We start from the raw sequence: 16,537 nt of genomic DNA, 5'->3' as shown, positions 1-16,537 counted from the left end.
TATGGTCTCGTTTATTAATGTTTTGGCCTTAATCTCACCGTTCTTCAGTTTAAACCTCCCAGTTCTTCAGTTTAACCATCTATAGAATGGATATAAGAACACTGTCATGACTAGGATGTGGGCTATCTGACCTAGTGGTCAGAGCAGAAGTCAGGCATCAGAATCAGGTTACTGGGAGGCACAATCTGAGACAGACCTAGGAAGGCCATTCGTCTGTCTTAAAGCCAACAATCCTAGTTTTGCAGAGCACTCGTCCTGTCCAGTAGGGTCTTAGCAGCAGAAGAGGCTTTTGTCCAGTGAAAATGAGAGGAGGAGACAGCATACAAGATTATGCCAGTGGGAGCAGAGGTGGGAGCGGCACCTCCATGTGATGTGACCCAGGCAGGGGCAGGCTCACGCAGTTCTATATATCACTAATTCCCTAATTAGTGTTGTGCGGTTGCTGTGAGTATTTGTTGGTAGATGTGCAGGTGAACGAGCTCCTGATTACTCTCCAGCAACCACACATCACACAACAAAAACACTAACCCAGGAACCTATCCTTGCAACAAAGCCCGATGCCAACTCTGTCCACATATTTATTCAAGTGACACCATCATAGGACCTAATCACATTAGCCACGCCATCAGGGACTCCTTCACCTGCACATCTACCAATGTAATATATGCCACCATGTGCCAGAAATGCCCCTCTGCCATGTACATTGGCCAAACCAGACAGTCTCTACGCAAAAGAATAAATGGACACAAATCTGACATCAGGAATCATCACATTCAAAAACCGGTAGGAGAACACTTCAACCTCTGTGGCCACTCAGTAAAAGATTTAAGGGTGGCAATTTTGAAACAGAAAAGCTTCAAAAACAGACTCCAACGAGAAACTGCTGACCTTGAATTAATATGCAAACTAGATACCATTAACTTGGGTTTGAATAGAGACAGGGAGTGACTGGGTCGTTACACATATTGAATCTATTTCCTTAAGTTAAGTATCCTCACACCTTCTTGTCAACTGTCTAAATGGGCCGTCTTGATTATCACTACAAAAGTTTTTTCTCCTGCTGATAATAGCTCATCTTAACTAATTAGCCTCTCACAGTTTGTATTGTAACTTCCAACTTATCTATATGTGTATATGTATCTAAGATTATATATATCTTACTATATGTTCCCTTCTATGCATCCGATGAAGTGGGCTGTAGCCCATGAAAGCTTATGCTCTAATAAATTTGTTAGTCTCTAAGGTGCCACAAGTACTCCTGTTCTTTTCTTAGAGATTCAGTAATTCTTTGTTGTCTCTTTACTGTCTCAAACAACAATTCTTTGGAAAGGCATGTGATTTAAATTCTTCACACAGCTAGCAATGCATAAACAAAGATAAACAAGTACAACCATTTAATTGTGTCCAAATCAAAAGCTATCACACAACAAGGCAATAGTTTTAGTGACTTGCATAAACATTTTGCAAATTTTGCTGACAGGACGTGATTTTTGCAAAATTCACTTCAACATACTGACCACACTAACTAGGCAAATCTCGGTCCTTGCAATCTGGCCTACCTGCAACCAAGCGAGAGCCCCATTATCTTCAAGAGGATTTCACAGGGACATCGGTATCTGTCTACATGGATCAGATAGCATGGATCAGGTACCATGATCAGAGCCACCGTGTACTGGCTACTCTCTATAGGCCTGATCCAATTCCCACTGGGAAAGAGTCCCAATTAACTTTAATGGGCTTTAGTTTAATAGTCTATTTTCAGATGTGAGCAAGTGCGTGTCATATATCTTAATTTAAGTGGCAGGGCTCTGTACTTTTGGATGAGAAGAATCATCTCCACTTATAACCATGAAACACTATGTGGTCAAAGCATGCAATAGAGGGATGCTTGTGAAGTTCTGTATGGCCATTGATTTGTTAAAAAATCTTTAATTCTGCATTTGTAAGTGCCAGGATGGAGGCACACAATTTTGATCTTCAATTTTTTGAACATCTGCAGTATGTTAGTGTCATGAATGCACATGCGAAAAAACTACAATAAGATCAAAACCTGCTTGCAACAAATATTAACATATATGTTGCTGAGAGAAAAGGAAGGATGGAGTTAGGATGATACTGTGCATTCCCCCTGGTATTTCCACTTTGAAGTCAATTCTGGCACAGAATCCAGATTGGATCCATTTCTAGGAAAGATTATCTTTATGCATGTGCACATACACAGTCAATATATTTTCAAAAGAAATCTTTACTTCTCATCTGACTTGTATTAGCTTAGATCATATTTCACCAATATGCACTGGATTTTCTATGGTTTCATATTAAATATTCATTGTAGTATTTCACATTTTTGGATTGTGAACTAGATGAAAATGCATTCGATGAAGTGAGCTGTAGCTCACGAAAGCTTATGCTCAAATAAATTGGTTAGTCTCTAAGGTGCCACAAGTACTCCTTTTCTTTTTTAGATGAAAACAGCAGTGTAAAAATAAGGCACACAAACACAGTTCAGCTACTGTTGCAATGACAGGTCTGAAGAATAGACTTGTTAAAGTATGTATCAAAATCAATAAATAATATTTATTAGATACATGCAGAAGACTTCATTATCAAGTAGCCACATTGATTGTATTGGCCACAATTGCATGCACTTAATTAAAAGAAAAGTACAATCTTAGGGAATAGTTCTCCTTCTCTGAAACATGGAAGATGCACCGCATATTTATTGTTGAAAATTGAATGTATTTTTTGCAAGAAGGGGCATCATGGGAACATTAACATAAAAGTGCCCCGTATTCACCATTATTCCTCTAAGGCACTCTCAGAACCTTGAGGATTACATCTTCTATCCTCCTCTTTTCTATGCCTTTCCCCATACAAACACCCACATTGTACTAACCACCATCCTGGACGAGGAGAGGTGGTTCGTCCAAAGCCTAACCAGATTCCTGAATTAGCTATGGGTTGCTATACAGAACAACATGAGGCACCGGGGCATGCTCTAACCCTAATGTCACAGCAAGGAAAGACCAAATTCTGTCTCATTTTTGGGCCACTGTATGGTAATGTGTAATGGCATCTGAGAGGAGAGTAGCTGGCCTATCCTTGTCCATGGATTATAAATATGATCCGTCCTCCTTTATTTTAATTTTATATGCACTTCTCAAATCTTCTGCATTTACTAGACATCTCACTTTGGGAATGTCTTCCTGGCCATGTCCCAGTATTCTATCCTCTATGAACCTATCTAATTTTTTTAACCTAACTATATTTTTGGCCTTCACAACATCCCACAGCTTTGAATTCCACAGGTTGACTGTGCATTGTGTGAAGTTGTGAGTTGTGCAGGTAGTACAGAATTCATATGGCCTGCAAGGGATGTTAAGAGTAACAAGAAGGGTTTCTACAGATGTGTTAGCAACAAGAAGAAGGTCAAGGAAAGTGTGGGCCCCTTACTGAATGAGGGAGACAACCTAGCGACAGAGGATGTGGAAAAAGCTAATGTACTCAATGCTTTTTTTGCCTCTGTCTTCACGAACAAGGTCAGCTCCCAGACTACTGCACTGGGCAGCACAGTGTGGGGAGGAGGTGACCAGCCCTCTGTGGAGAAAGAAGTGGTTCAGGACTATTTAGAAAAGCTGGATGAGCACAAGTCCATGCACTGCATCCAAGGGCGCTAAAGGAATTGGCAGATGTGATTGCAGAGCCATTGTCCATTATCTTTAAAAACTCATGGAGATCCGGGGAAGTCCCAGACGACCGGAAAAAGGCTAATGTAGTGTCCATCTTTAAAAGAGGGAAGAAGGAGGATCCTGGGAACTACAGGCCAGTCAGCCTCACCTCAGTCCCTGGAAAATCACGGAGCAGGTCCTCAAGGAATCAATTCTGAAGCACTTCGAGGAGAGGAAAGTGATCAGGAACAGTCAGCATGGATTCACCAAGGGCAAGTCATGCCTTACTAATCTAATTGCCTTCTATGATGACATAACAGGCTCTGTGCATGAGGGGAAACCAGTGGACATGTTATTCCTTGACTTTAGCAAAGATTTTGATACGGTCTCCCACAGTATTCTTGCCAGCAAGTTAAAGAAGTATGGGCTGGATGAATGGATGATAAGGTGGATAGAAAGCTGACTAGATCATCGGGATCAATGGGTAGTGATCAATGGCTCCATGTCTAGTTGGCAGCCGGTATCAAGCGGAGTGCCCCAAGGGTCAGTCCTGGGGCCGGCTTTGTTCAATATCTTCATTAATGATCTGGAGGATGGCGTGGATTGCACCCTCAGCAAGTTTGCAGATGACACTAAACTGGGAGGAATAGTAGATACGCTGGAGGATAGGGATAGGATACAGAGGGACCTAGAGAAATTAGAGGATTGGGCCAAAAAAAATCTGATGAGGTTCAACAAGGACAAGTGCAGAGTCCTGCACTTAGGACGGAAGAATCCTATGCACAGCTACAGACTAGGGACCGAGTGGCTAGGCAGCAGTTCTGCAGAAAAGGACCTAGGGGTTACAGTGGATGAGAAGCTGGATATGAGTCAACAGTGTGCCCTTGTTGCCAAGAAGGCCAATGGCATTTTGAGCTGTATAAGTAGGAGAATTGCCAGCAGATTGAGGGACGTGATCATTCCCCTCTATTTGGCATTGGCGAGGCCTCATCTGGAGTTTTGTGTCCAGTTTTGGGCCCCACACTACAAGAAGGATGTGGAAAAATTGGAAGAGTCCAGTGGAGGGCAACAAAAATGATGAGGGGGCTGAAGCACATGATTTATGAGGAGAGGCTGAGGGAATTGGGATTATTTAGTTTGCAGAAGAGAAGAATGAGGGGGGATTTGATAGCTGCTTTCAATTACTTGAAAGGAGGTTCCAAAGAGGATGGATCTAAACTGTTCTCAGTGGTAGCAGATGACAGAACAAGGAGTAATGGTCTCAAGTTGCAGCGGGGGAGGTTTAGGTTGGATATTAGGAAAAACTTTTTCACTAGGAGGGTGGTGAAGCACTGGAATGCGTTACCTAGGGAGGTGGTGGAATCTACAACCTTAGAGGTTTTTAAGGTCAGGCTTGACAAAGCCCTGGCTGGGCTGATTTAGTTGGGGACTGGTCCTACTTTGAGCAGGAGGTTGGACTAGATGAACTCCTGAGGTCACTTCCAACTCTGATATTCTATGATTCTATGCATATTTCTGTGCCCACCACGCAGAAAATTTAAAAAAAAAATCTGCCAGGGGACCTGCACTTCTTCCCCAGCAGTGGATCTGTTCCAGCATGCCTGGAGCAGCCTCAGAAATGGGGGATGGGGATTGGTCGTGCATGCCTGTGTGGTTGATCACCATTGTGGGAGGTGCTGGGCCAACAAGTGAGAGAGAGGGAGAGAGAGAGAGAGAGACTGACTATGTCCCTCTCTCTTGCTACTGCAGCTCGCTGGTGTAGAAGGGTAGGGCTTTTTATTAGGCATGAGGTAGGCTATGTCTGGAAGGCAGTGTAGCAGCCTGCCTGCTAGTTAATTGATCTCTTTCTCTGATGCACAAATGTAGCAGCCTGCCAGTAGTAACATTGTTAAAGTTGCTGTTGATGTTTAATTGATCTCATTCTCTGAGGCAGAAGTGTAGCAGCATGCTTATTGTTCCTGTTGTTGGTTAACTGTTCCCATTATCAGTCAATTCCCCCAGGAGCATAAAACCCGTAAAAGTTTTAAGGCCCCTACATTGCCAGAGTGATGTAAAGGAGCATTATATAAATGACAGTATGGAAATCCTCATATAGGAAGATCTGTGTGATTTTACACTTTTTTCCTGTGCCAAAGTGGCACAACGGGGTTAGATTACAGCTCAGGATTTATTTTACTTACCCATTTTAAAAAAAAAAGACTTTGATGGCAAATAAAACATTTACCAAGCAGTCAATAAAATGTCAGGACAATCAGAACCAAGCCCTTCCCAAAGTACCCAGCCAGGTCCAGGATAATGATTAACAAAACTGTATGACTTTCATGTGTGAAAGTCTGAGCAATTTAAAATTACATTCTACTTTTTTGTTTTTGTTTTTTTTGGCTATCTGGTGTTCTGTAATGTGATTTAAATAAAAATCCAAGATTATAACTGGAATGAAGGATATTAGTTACCAAGTGTTTGTAACTTACCTTTCATGTGTTTAGGAAATGCTGAATAGTTATTGAGACATTTTTCTGTATTGTATTCTGTAAATAAATTACCAAAACAATTGAAACTGGTGTGATTATACTGCATTATTTTGACAAATAAAATATGTAGAATTTTGCAGAATTTTGATTTTTTTGGCACAGAATTTTGAATTCTTTGGCACAGAATCCCCCCCATGAGTAGCCATCCTCCATCCCTCTAAGTTCCTCCTCTTAAAACACACATATTTCAAAAAGCCTACAGACCAAGGACTGGCAAAACTTGGCACGCGGCCTGTCATAAATATAAAGGGAAGGGTAAACACCTTTAAATCCCTCCTGGCAGGAGGAAAAACCCTTTCACCTGTAAAGGGTGAAGAAGCTAAGACAACCTTGCTGGCACCTGACCAAAATGACCAATGAGGAGACAAGATACTTTCAAAGCTGGAGGGGGGGAACAAAGGGTTCTCTCTGTCTGTGTGTTGCTTTTGCCGGGACCAGAGCAGGAATGCAGGTCAGAACTCCTGTAAAGGGTTAATAAGCAATCTAGTTAGATATGCGTTAGATTCTGTTTTGTTTAAATGGCTGATAAAATAAGTTGTGCTGAATGGAATGTATATTTCTGTTTTTGTGTCTTTTTGTAACTTAAGGTTTTGCCTAGAGGGATTCTCTATGTTTTGAATCTGATTACCCTACAAGGTATTTACCATCCTGATTTTACAGAGGTGATTCTTCTACTTTTTCTTTAATTAAAATTCTTCTTTTAAGAACCTGATTGCTTTTTCATTGTTCTTAAGATCCAAGGGTTTGGGTCTGTGTTCACCTATGCAAATTGGTGAGGATTTTTATCAAGCCTTCCCCAGGAAAGTAGGGCTTGGGGGGATTTTGGGGAGAAAGACGTTTCCAAGTGGGCTCTTTCCCTGTTATATTTGTTAGACGCTTGGTGGTGGCAGCAATAAGGTCCAGGGACAAAAGGTAAAATAGTTTGTACCTTGGGGAAGTTTAACCTAAGCTGGTAAAAATAAGCTTAGGGCATTTTTCATGCAGGTCCCCACATCTGTACCCTAGAGTTCAGAGTGGGGAAGGAACCTTGACATGGCCCATCAGGGAAATCCGCTGGCAGGCCAAGACGGTTTGTTTACCTGCAGCGTTCGCAGGTTCACCCGATCGCAGCTCCCACCGGCTGCAGTTCACCATTCCAGGCCAGTGGGGGCTGCGGGAAGCTGCGTTGGCCAAGGGATGTGCTGGCCACCACTTCCCGTAGCTCCTGTTGGCCTGGAACGGTGAACTGCGACAAGTGGGAACTGCGATCAGCAGAACCCATGGACGCTGCAGGTAAACAAACCATCCCAGCCGACCAGCGAATTTCCCTGAAGGGTCATGGGCCAAAAGTTGCCGATCCCTGCTATAGACTCTAGTTCTTCCCTCTCCCCCAAGGAAATGCTAACAAACTGACAATACAGAACAGGAAATCCAACCCCAAATCATAGAACAAGATGTGATACATCTAGTCATTCAGTCACTTGGCTTTTTGTTGCATTTAATTCTCCATTCTTTGTCTGTACTTTGTTTCCTTCGATGCATAATCTCTTGAAGCAGGGGCTCTTATCTTCTTACTGTCTGTAAAGTACCCAGCACACTTTGAATACTATAAAAATAACAAATAGTAATAACCTCTTTTTGAGATTCATTAATGACAAGCAATCATGTGTTGGAGGCATGGGAAGTATTTGATGAGAAAGCTTTGTTTGCTTAGCTCTTAAATTGCAAAGCTCTTCAGATGATCTCATCCAGGAAATATTAACACAAACATGCAACACACAGACTTTACTTATTTTTCCCCTTAATTCCCTTTCACTGCAGGTAGGAAAAAAGACTATTTCTCTGTATGATCTAGCAAGAGTCATTGAATGAGAAACTCTGGGAGAGAGAGATTATTAAACTTGTGATATTCACTAATTTCCCAGAGACAAGGTAGGTGAGGTAATATATTTTATTACACCTACTTCTGTTGATGAAAGAGACATCTTCAAGGTATACAGAGCTCTTCTTCAGATCTCTGGATAGGCTGCTCAAGCAATCTCTGACCCCTCCTCCAAATACATGTATTCCTGTGTAAGAGGCTAACTTCAAAAACCAATGTAATAACTATAATGAAGACTGCTGTGAATGGTAATTAGCAGCAGCTGAGCCATCCAGACATATGGATACTTACTGATTTAATTCTTTTTCATTCAAAGAACATTGACTTTTGTATCAAAGAACACTGCTGGGAGTTTAACTGTTTTATTTCCTGTTTTGAAAAGAGTAGAAGTACCATAGCGATAAGAGACGTTAGCTAATAACTTTAGTTAATCTTTTCCAAGCTGTGTATTTTAATTATCTGAGATAGCTCCCAAGAACAGTTTAGAAAGAACCACTGTGCTATCAAGACTGCTAAATGTTTTAATTTTTTTAGGGCAGAATAATCTTGCATTTCCCCCCATTTAAAAAATCAACAAACTAGGCTGCAATACTCCAGTTTCATTGTCCTTTTTTTTTTTTTTTTTTTTTTTTTGGTGCTCGGAGGATCTCAGCATTGTATTTCGGACTATTCCTTTTCATGTTATATGGAAATCTGCACTGTGTATTTGGGGTTGGGGACGTCATGTCAGGAGAATGAATGGTATGTATACAAACTTTTCATTCTATAATGTCTTCATTTCCCTGTTATCTTTCTTTTTCTCTCACAACTGTTGCCAAACTGCATTCAGAATGCTTAACCTCTTGTCTCACCAGCACAGGGTGAATATTAATGCTGTTCCAAGGGTTGTCCAGCAGAGAGTACACCAAAGATATTTTGGGCAAATGATTCTCCAGGAGAAAAAAGCAATATGATTTTCCTCTTACACCACTGTACATTCACTTTACTGGAATTACTTCAGATTTACACTACTGTAGGTGAGCAGAGATTCAGGCCCAAAGACTGTGATTAGATATCATGCTGTGTTCTACCCCGCTTGCTGCCCTCTAGTATTGTCAACCAGAGCTGAACATGGTTTTGTCCTTGTTGTGGACAAGACCAAACCATGTACAGCAGGGGAGCCCAACCTAAGGCTCACTAGAGCATTTCATAAGGCCTGTGGCCTGCTTCAGCAGACTATACTCACTGCCAATCCATTAGTGTTTTGTGATCATGTTTACATCATTTTAGTTTACATAAGTATGTAAATAGACAATACCATACCTAGAAACAACCTATCTAAATACATACAAAACAAGCTCAACTTACAATATAAATCAATAAATCTTATTAAAATATGTGGAATCTGTTTGCCCACACAAGGTTGTGGCTATGTTTATGTGGCCCTCCTGTGTAATAAGGTTGGGCACCACTGATGTACAGTACGTCCAGGGCCAGATTCTAATCTTGATTCTGAGTTGCACTGGAGTAAGTCACAGTGATTTATCCAAATCTGTTCCCTGGCACAGAAATGTGGTTGACCTGTTAGGACAAGAGGTTGAGAATGCTTTCTTACAACACATATTCAACATAGTCTACACCATGAGAACTGAAATTGTTTCAAATGCTATCTTGGCAGAGGTAGGTAGGGGAAGTTGTCGTATTTGACACCTGATGTCAAACATGCAGTTTTTGTAGTACAGTGGCTACAGTATGTTCACTGAATTCCTGTATTAGGTACTGCTAAGATCTTTCTGTCACAGTAGCACTTGTAACAGGCTGATGCAAACCTTTCAGTTGTGACAAGAAAAATCCCATTTGAACCTTTACAAAAATGCTTAGCAAAATAAAGAGACAAAGTTGTTAGACTATGAATACACCAAATTAATTATTTATCACGTGATGCTCGGAATGTAATACAAAAAGTTTGTAGCTTTCTTTCTGTCTAGTATGTGACAACTCATGTAAATATGCTCATCAACACAAAAAGGGGATCTATATGCTGTATACAATAGGCCAAACCACGACCAATGTTTCTTTACCTTCAGCGGATCCCTATTTTTGTGAGATGAAAGCACAACATACCTCATTTCTTATTAATCTGTTGCTACAACCATGCATGAAATGCTGAAACTGCTAAAAGCTAAATTTCTCTATTAATCCTTGATCCACACACAACACAAACCACAGAGGTTTTCCCACACAATACGGCTCTGTTGCAGAGTCAAAGAACAAAGCCCAAATTCTATGATAGTATTTAATTGCTTATCCTGACTCAGAGCTGGAAATCCACAAAACCAAGATTTTGCCAGTAAAATTAGATTTTGGCAATATGTAGTGTTTTGGAGATTTGAATGTTAATGGTACACATGAAATTCAACAGTCAAAGATCACCAAAAATGAATGTTTTCGGCAAAAAGGACATTGGTTACAAAAATAACTCATTTATGCTTCCAAGCCAGAAAGATTTGTTAATAAACCCAGATATGAGAAACATTGGTAATATTATACAACTATCAGGACAACGCGTTCAAATATGGATCTACTCTAATAAACATGTATGTATCATGTTAATATTTTGTTTACAACACTGAAAAGCTGGAGAAAAGGCAGAGATCACATGATTATGGAATTTCTCTCTCTTCCTCGTGGAAAAAATAATCCTAGAAAGATATACGGATTAACATTTCATGCTCCTGGACAGTTCTTACCATTACACTGTTCACATGCTCAGAGGACACTCTCCAGGCTCCTGGTCAGTGTTCTGAAGCAACTGAAGAGAAAACAGAGCCCTCGAACAATCCACGCCAGTTTCAACACCAGACCCCAATCTGGTATGAGACAGAACTTTGGGAAGTTCTGTTAGTGCTGTGTAGATCCCCAGACCATGTAGTCATGTTCACAGTGAATAGCTCATAGAATCATAGAGCTTAAGGCCAGAAGGGATCACCAGATCATCTACTCTGACCTCCTGTATATCACAGACCATCAACAGCATCTAGGTACCCACACACCAAACCCAACAACCGAAATTAGACAAAATGTCAAAACCCGCAGGAGATTAAGATAATGTGTGCCACAGGCATATAATAGGAGGGACTGGGATACACCAAAGACCAAGGCCTCTGCAGTGCTGGGAACTGATTAATGATACACACCCAGATGATCCTAGCAATCAATGTGTGCCCCATCTTGTAGAGGAAGGTGAAAAAAAACCCAAGGTCCCTGCCAATGTGATCTGGAGGGAAATTCCTTCCTAATCCCACATACGGCAATCAGTCAGACCCTGAGCATGTAAGCAAGAACGAGCGAGCCAAGAATCTGATAAAGAGAATTCTCGTGACCACCTTGGAGCACCAGCTCGGACCAGTGTCCGATCTCCAGATGCTTCAGAGGAATGAAACAAAACAAAACGAAAAAAAAGTTTTGTTGGAGGGGAGGGGGAATCCTGACCCCCTGCAGTTACCTTAAAACAGTTTTAGGGCCAAATCAACAACAGCAGCAAATCCTAGACAAATCCTTAGACACCTTACTAAGGCAAAATTACCATTCAGTGAATGAAAATGGCAAGATTGACTTCAGTAGGACTAAAATGTAGCCCTTTAAGGCTCAATTCTGACACCTTTGTTCACATTGTTTTGTACATCACTCCACAAGTAGCCCCAAGATTTTCAATAGGACTGCTTGTGGTGTAAGCGATTACTCAACGTGAGTAAGTGTTGGGCACTTAGTACATTAATACAAGAAGCTCCCATTAATATGGGATGTACCCCATCAAAAAAAGAGGGACTACTTCCAGTTCAAGATTTAACTTACAGAATTGTACAGCCCCTTTTCTCAAAAATCAGAAATGGCATTTCTTCATTACTATTATTATTATTTTAACTTATAACTTTCAAAACAAAGGTTTAAAATAATAAACTAAAATGAACAGCTTCTGTCCACTCTTATTTTTACAGTTAATGACACCTTCATACAGCAAGAGAACATAACAGTGAAATTAGTTCTTTCATGATCCAAAATGTAGTAAATTTCTTCATTTTAGATGTAGCTCTTGTGACAAAGTTCCTGCTCTACCTTGGTGGGTCTTGCGCTTATTGGCGGATTTGCTCGCCTTGGAGCTTCACGGCAGCCCTCAGCGTGGCCGTTTTTCTGAACCCACAGTCCAGGACGACTCCTCCTGTGTCTGACCAGGAGTTGGGAGGATCTGGGGGGAACCCGGGCCCGCCCTCTACTCTGGGTTCCAGCCCAGGGCCCTGTGGAATGCAGCTGTCTAGAATGCCTCCTGGAACAGCTGTGCGACAGCTACAACTCTCTGGGCTACTTCCCCATGGCCTCCCCCCAACAGCTTCTTTATCCTCACCATAGGACCTTCCTCCTGGTGTCTGATAATGCTTGTACACCTCAGTCCTCCAACAGTCCACGTTCTCATTCTCAGCTCCTAGTGCCTCTTGCTCCCAACTCCTCACACACACACCACAAACTGAAGTGAGCTCCTTTTTAAAACCCAGGTGCCCTGATTAGCCTGCCTTAATTGATTCTAGCAGCTTCTTGATTGGCTGCAGGTGTTCTAATCAGCCTGTCTTAATTGTCTCCAGAAAGTTCCTGATTGTTCTGGAACCTTCCCTGTTACCGTACCCAGGGAAAAGGGACCTACTTAGCCTGGGGCTAATATATCTGCCTTCTATTACTCTCCTATAGCCATCTGGCCCGACCCTGTCACATTCTATAATAGTGTGCTTTACTATGAATTAAGGAGCTATATTCATCCTTGGTGTAACTCCGCAAGACTTCACCAAGCATGGATTCAGCCCACTATGTTGACGTGGCCTTAAATTTCCTTCTTTACAATGTTATTAATGATGAGATTCATTTTTTCATCCCTTTATATATAGCCAGCTTCATTCTTCTGCTGCCCAATATTCAGGCCAGAGAGACATGCAAGCACAAGGTTACTTCCCAGTAGATTCCCTCTGCATGTTATTCCACAGATAAGCCAGTAGTGAGTGCTGTATTTGATGTAATTTATTGACATGGATCAACACTGCAACTCTATACATTTGGTACTTTATTTGGTCCAAAATATTTCTAAAATTTAGTTGACCTTAGAATATGACACCACATGACTCCATTTCAGCTTCCATACACAATATATTTCAGTGTCTGGAAGTGGATTACGCACTCCAGAAGAAAGTAGGAGGATGTCACTGCAGGCACAAGGTGGGTGAGGCAATATTTTTAATTGGACCAGCTTCTGTTGGTGAAAGAGTCAAGCTTTTGAGCTACACAGAGCTCTTCTCCAGGTAGCTCAAAAGCTTGACTCTTTCACCATCAGAAGCTGGTCCAAAACAAGATACCACCTCACCCACCCACTTTGTCTCTCTAATATCCTGGCACCAACACAGCTACAACACTGCAAACTGCAGATAGCCACATTCAGCTGCAGTTTAGTTTTACTACCTATTAGTGATATTCCGAGCATCTTTCATCAAACTCAAAAGAAAACAACTGAACTGACCCTGTCTAAACCATCTGAGAGGTTATCCCAGGCATGTTTTAAACAGTTAGCAATACCAAAACCAGCCAAAATGTAATTCCAATCTATTTGATATAATCAACCTCATATATAAGTGATTTGAAATGAAATATTTTGCTGAGACAGCAGCAAACCTCTTTAGCTTTACTGTGAAAACCTGCCAGAAGTCATTTAGTAATTGTATTAAGCCTCCCAATTGGTTTATAGACATTAGGAAGAACATCTAAATCCCATGAAGGGATGGGGAGGGAACTGTAAGAATGCTTCTCTTTCTCCCCTCAATGGCCTCGAACAATTGCCCTTATGGAAAAACGCTGAAATTTAATAGAAAAAAGTATATCCTTTCTACATGGTTTTGTGTTTTTTTGTTTTGTTTTATTTGGGGGGAGCTCTCAGTTTCCACAGGCTTTTACCAAATTGCTCAAAGGGCAAAGTTGTTAACAAGGAGAAGGGAAAAAAAGGTGGGGAGGAGGAAAAAGAAAAAAAATATGCTTCAAAAGAAGATTAACATGCATCTTCTTTGTTACCTTGTACTGTGAGGAAGACAGAAGCCACAGTAGATCCACCTTCATTGGAAGCAGTGCAACTGTACTCGCCAGCATCTGTGAGCTTTACAGATTTTACTTCTAAAGACAAATTGCTCATCATCCTTATTCTGGAGGGCTCCACAAGCCTCAGATCATTGCCATTTCTCTGCCAGGTGAGATTATAACGCACTGTGCTTAGGGTTAGGCAGGTCAATATGGCTCTCTCCCCAGGGGTGACTGTGACATTATTAGGAACCTGAACCACAGGTGGGGGCTCTACATGGAAAGAATAAAGAGAAAGGATTCAGAAACTATTAGGCTCACTTGTAGGTACTTCGTAAGTAACCATGATAACACAGCAGTAACAGAAGTAAAAAGGCATACCGGTGGGTTATTTAATACTTAGTTTCATTTCACAGCACTGAAGCCAGCACACTGGGGTCTGATCCAAGGCCCACTGAACCAAAAGGGAGCCTTTCAATGAGATCTGAATCAGGTCCTAGATTTGTACATGCTGCTGTGTGAAAAAGAGATTACTGAAGAGCTACCCTCAAGATAACACTACTGTACATATGGGCTTTTTCCAGTGCCACTAAACAGCTCTGAAATTATCATTGTGTTCTTCAGATGTTAGTCTCAACTTGAGTTTTAATGGATTTTAGTCTCTTTTTGTTCACATCAGTGCCCATTCTATGCTGCAATTCCCCCCATATTTTGTTGTTTTCTTTCTGACTCCCCGTTCTGCTCCTTTTTACCACTGACTTCTCCCTCAGCAGAATGCAAACTCAGTAACTTTGAACTGGATTGAATTTTAAACACACAATGGTTTCAGATTAGGTCAAATGATCCTTGTTGAGTCATCCGTGAGTAAAAGAGACAATATTTAAATCAGGGATTCTCAAACTGGGGGTCGGGACCTCTCAGGGGGTCACTTGGTTATTTCATGGGGGATCACGAGCTGTCAGCCTCTACCCCAAACCACGCTTCACCTCCAGCATTTATAAGTGTTAAATACAAAAAAATGTTTTTAATTTATAAGGTGGGGGTCATGCTCAGAGACTTGCTGTGAGAAAGGGGTCACCAGTACAAAAGTTTGAGAACCGCTGATTTAAATGCAAACGAGAAAGGAAATTTAAACTCATATAGTTTTATTGGGGTTTTGCTCCATACTTCTTTTGTTTAAATCCAGTGGCATTTGTTCTTAAACACAGAAATACAGATCTGCAGAGGATAATGGACTGAGTGTGACACAAATGTCAAAAGGTGGAGTAACTTACCAGGATATGACTGCACTCAATAGATTACAATTAGCAAAGCAAAGACAACCAAACAGAAGTTCTCTGTTAAAGGAGAAAAATTCATCCCTCTGCTGAGTAGGGTTGTCAACTTTCTAATCACACAAAACTGAACACCCTAGCCCTGCTCCTCCCCCGCTTCCTTCCCCACCCCTCCCCTGAGGTCCCACCCCCCGCTCACTACATTCCCCCTCCCTCGGTGGCTCACTCTCCCCCACCCTCACTCACTTTCACTGGGCTTGGGAAGGGGGTTGGGATGTGGGAGGGGGTGAGGGCTCTGGCTGGGGGTCCAGGCTTTGGGGTGGGGCTGGGGATGAGGGGTTTGGGGAGCAGGAATGGGCTCCAGGATTGGGGGGTGGGGCCAAGGGATTTGAAGTGCAGGGGCGGGCTACAGGTTGAGGCAGGGGTTTGGAGTGTGGGAGGGGGTGAGGGCTCTGGGCTGGGAGTGCTGGCTCTGGGCTGGGAGGGGGCACTAGGATGGGGCCGGGGATGAAGGGTTTGCGGTGCAGGAGGGGGCCTCAGTGCTGGGGCATGTGATTGGGTTTACCTCTGGCAGTTCCCAGTCAGCGAAGCAGCAGGGATGCTAAGGCAGGCTTCCTGCCTGTCCTGGCATCGCAGACCGCGCTGCGCCCTGGAAGAGGACAGCAGCAGGTCCGGCTCCTACGTGGAGGCACACAGACAGCTCTGCGTGCTGCTCTCGCCCACAGGCACAACCCCCCCAGAAAAGGTAGGGACTAGCCTGCCTTAGCCAGGCAGCACCAATGACCAGACTTTTAATGGCCTGGTCTGCGGTGCTGACCAGCACCGCCATGGTTCCTTTTCGACCGGGTGTTCCAGTTGAAAACCGGACACCTGGTCACCCTAGTGCTGAGAGCCAGCCATTCAGCTCATTTAAGATCTCACAGTATGTGCACAGGCCTTGGGCTAGCTCTCTGCACAGTGGTGAATTTCTTCAAAAGCCCTTGGCACCTGGGTCTGGAGCCTTGCTTTCCCACAAGTATGGTCCCCGTGGGCTCCCCAGCAGCAGTCATTCTTATAGCCACCACCCTATCACAGATCACCCATGCAAGAGAAAGAAAGCCAGAGTTGCTTACTAAGGAC

General features: G+C 42.4%; 1 protein-coding gene across 1 annotated transcript in view; it reads right to left on the bottom strand.

Moving 5' to 3' along the window:
• The window catches only part of HMCN1 (hemicentin 1), a 323,326-nt gene that overhangs the window by 185,151 nt on the left and 121,638 nt on the right, over nucleotides 1-16,537 (bottom strand). Inside the window, exon 11 of the mRNA XM_077823933.1 lies at nucleotides 14,142-14,417. Within this exon, the coding sequence (XP_077680059.1) occupies nucleotides 14,142-14,417 (276 nt within the window). The remainder of the gene's footprint in view (nucleotides 1-14,141; nucleotides 14,418-16,537) is intronic.

The sequence above is a fragment of the Eretmochelys imbricata genome, chromosome 8, assembly GCF_965152235.1.
Source record: "Eretmochelys imbricata isolate rEreImb1 chromosome 8, rEreImb1.hap1, whole genome shotgun sequence".
Classification (NCBI taxonomy): Eukaryota; Metazoa; Chordata; order Testudines; family Cheloniidae; genus Eretmochelys; species Eretmochelys imbricata.
Note: the sequence above shows the minus strand (reverse complement) of the source record. Positions and strands in the feature narration are given on the sequence as shown.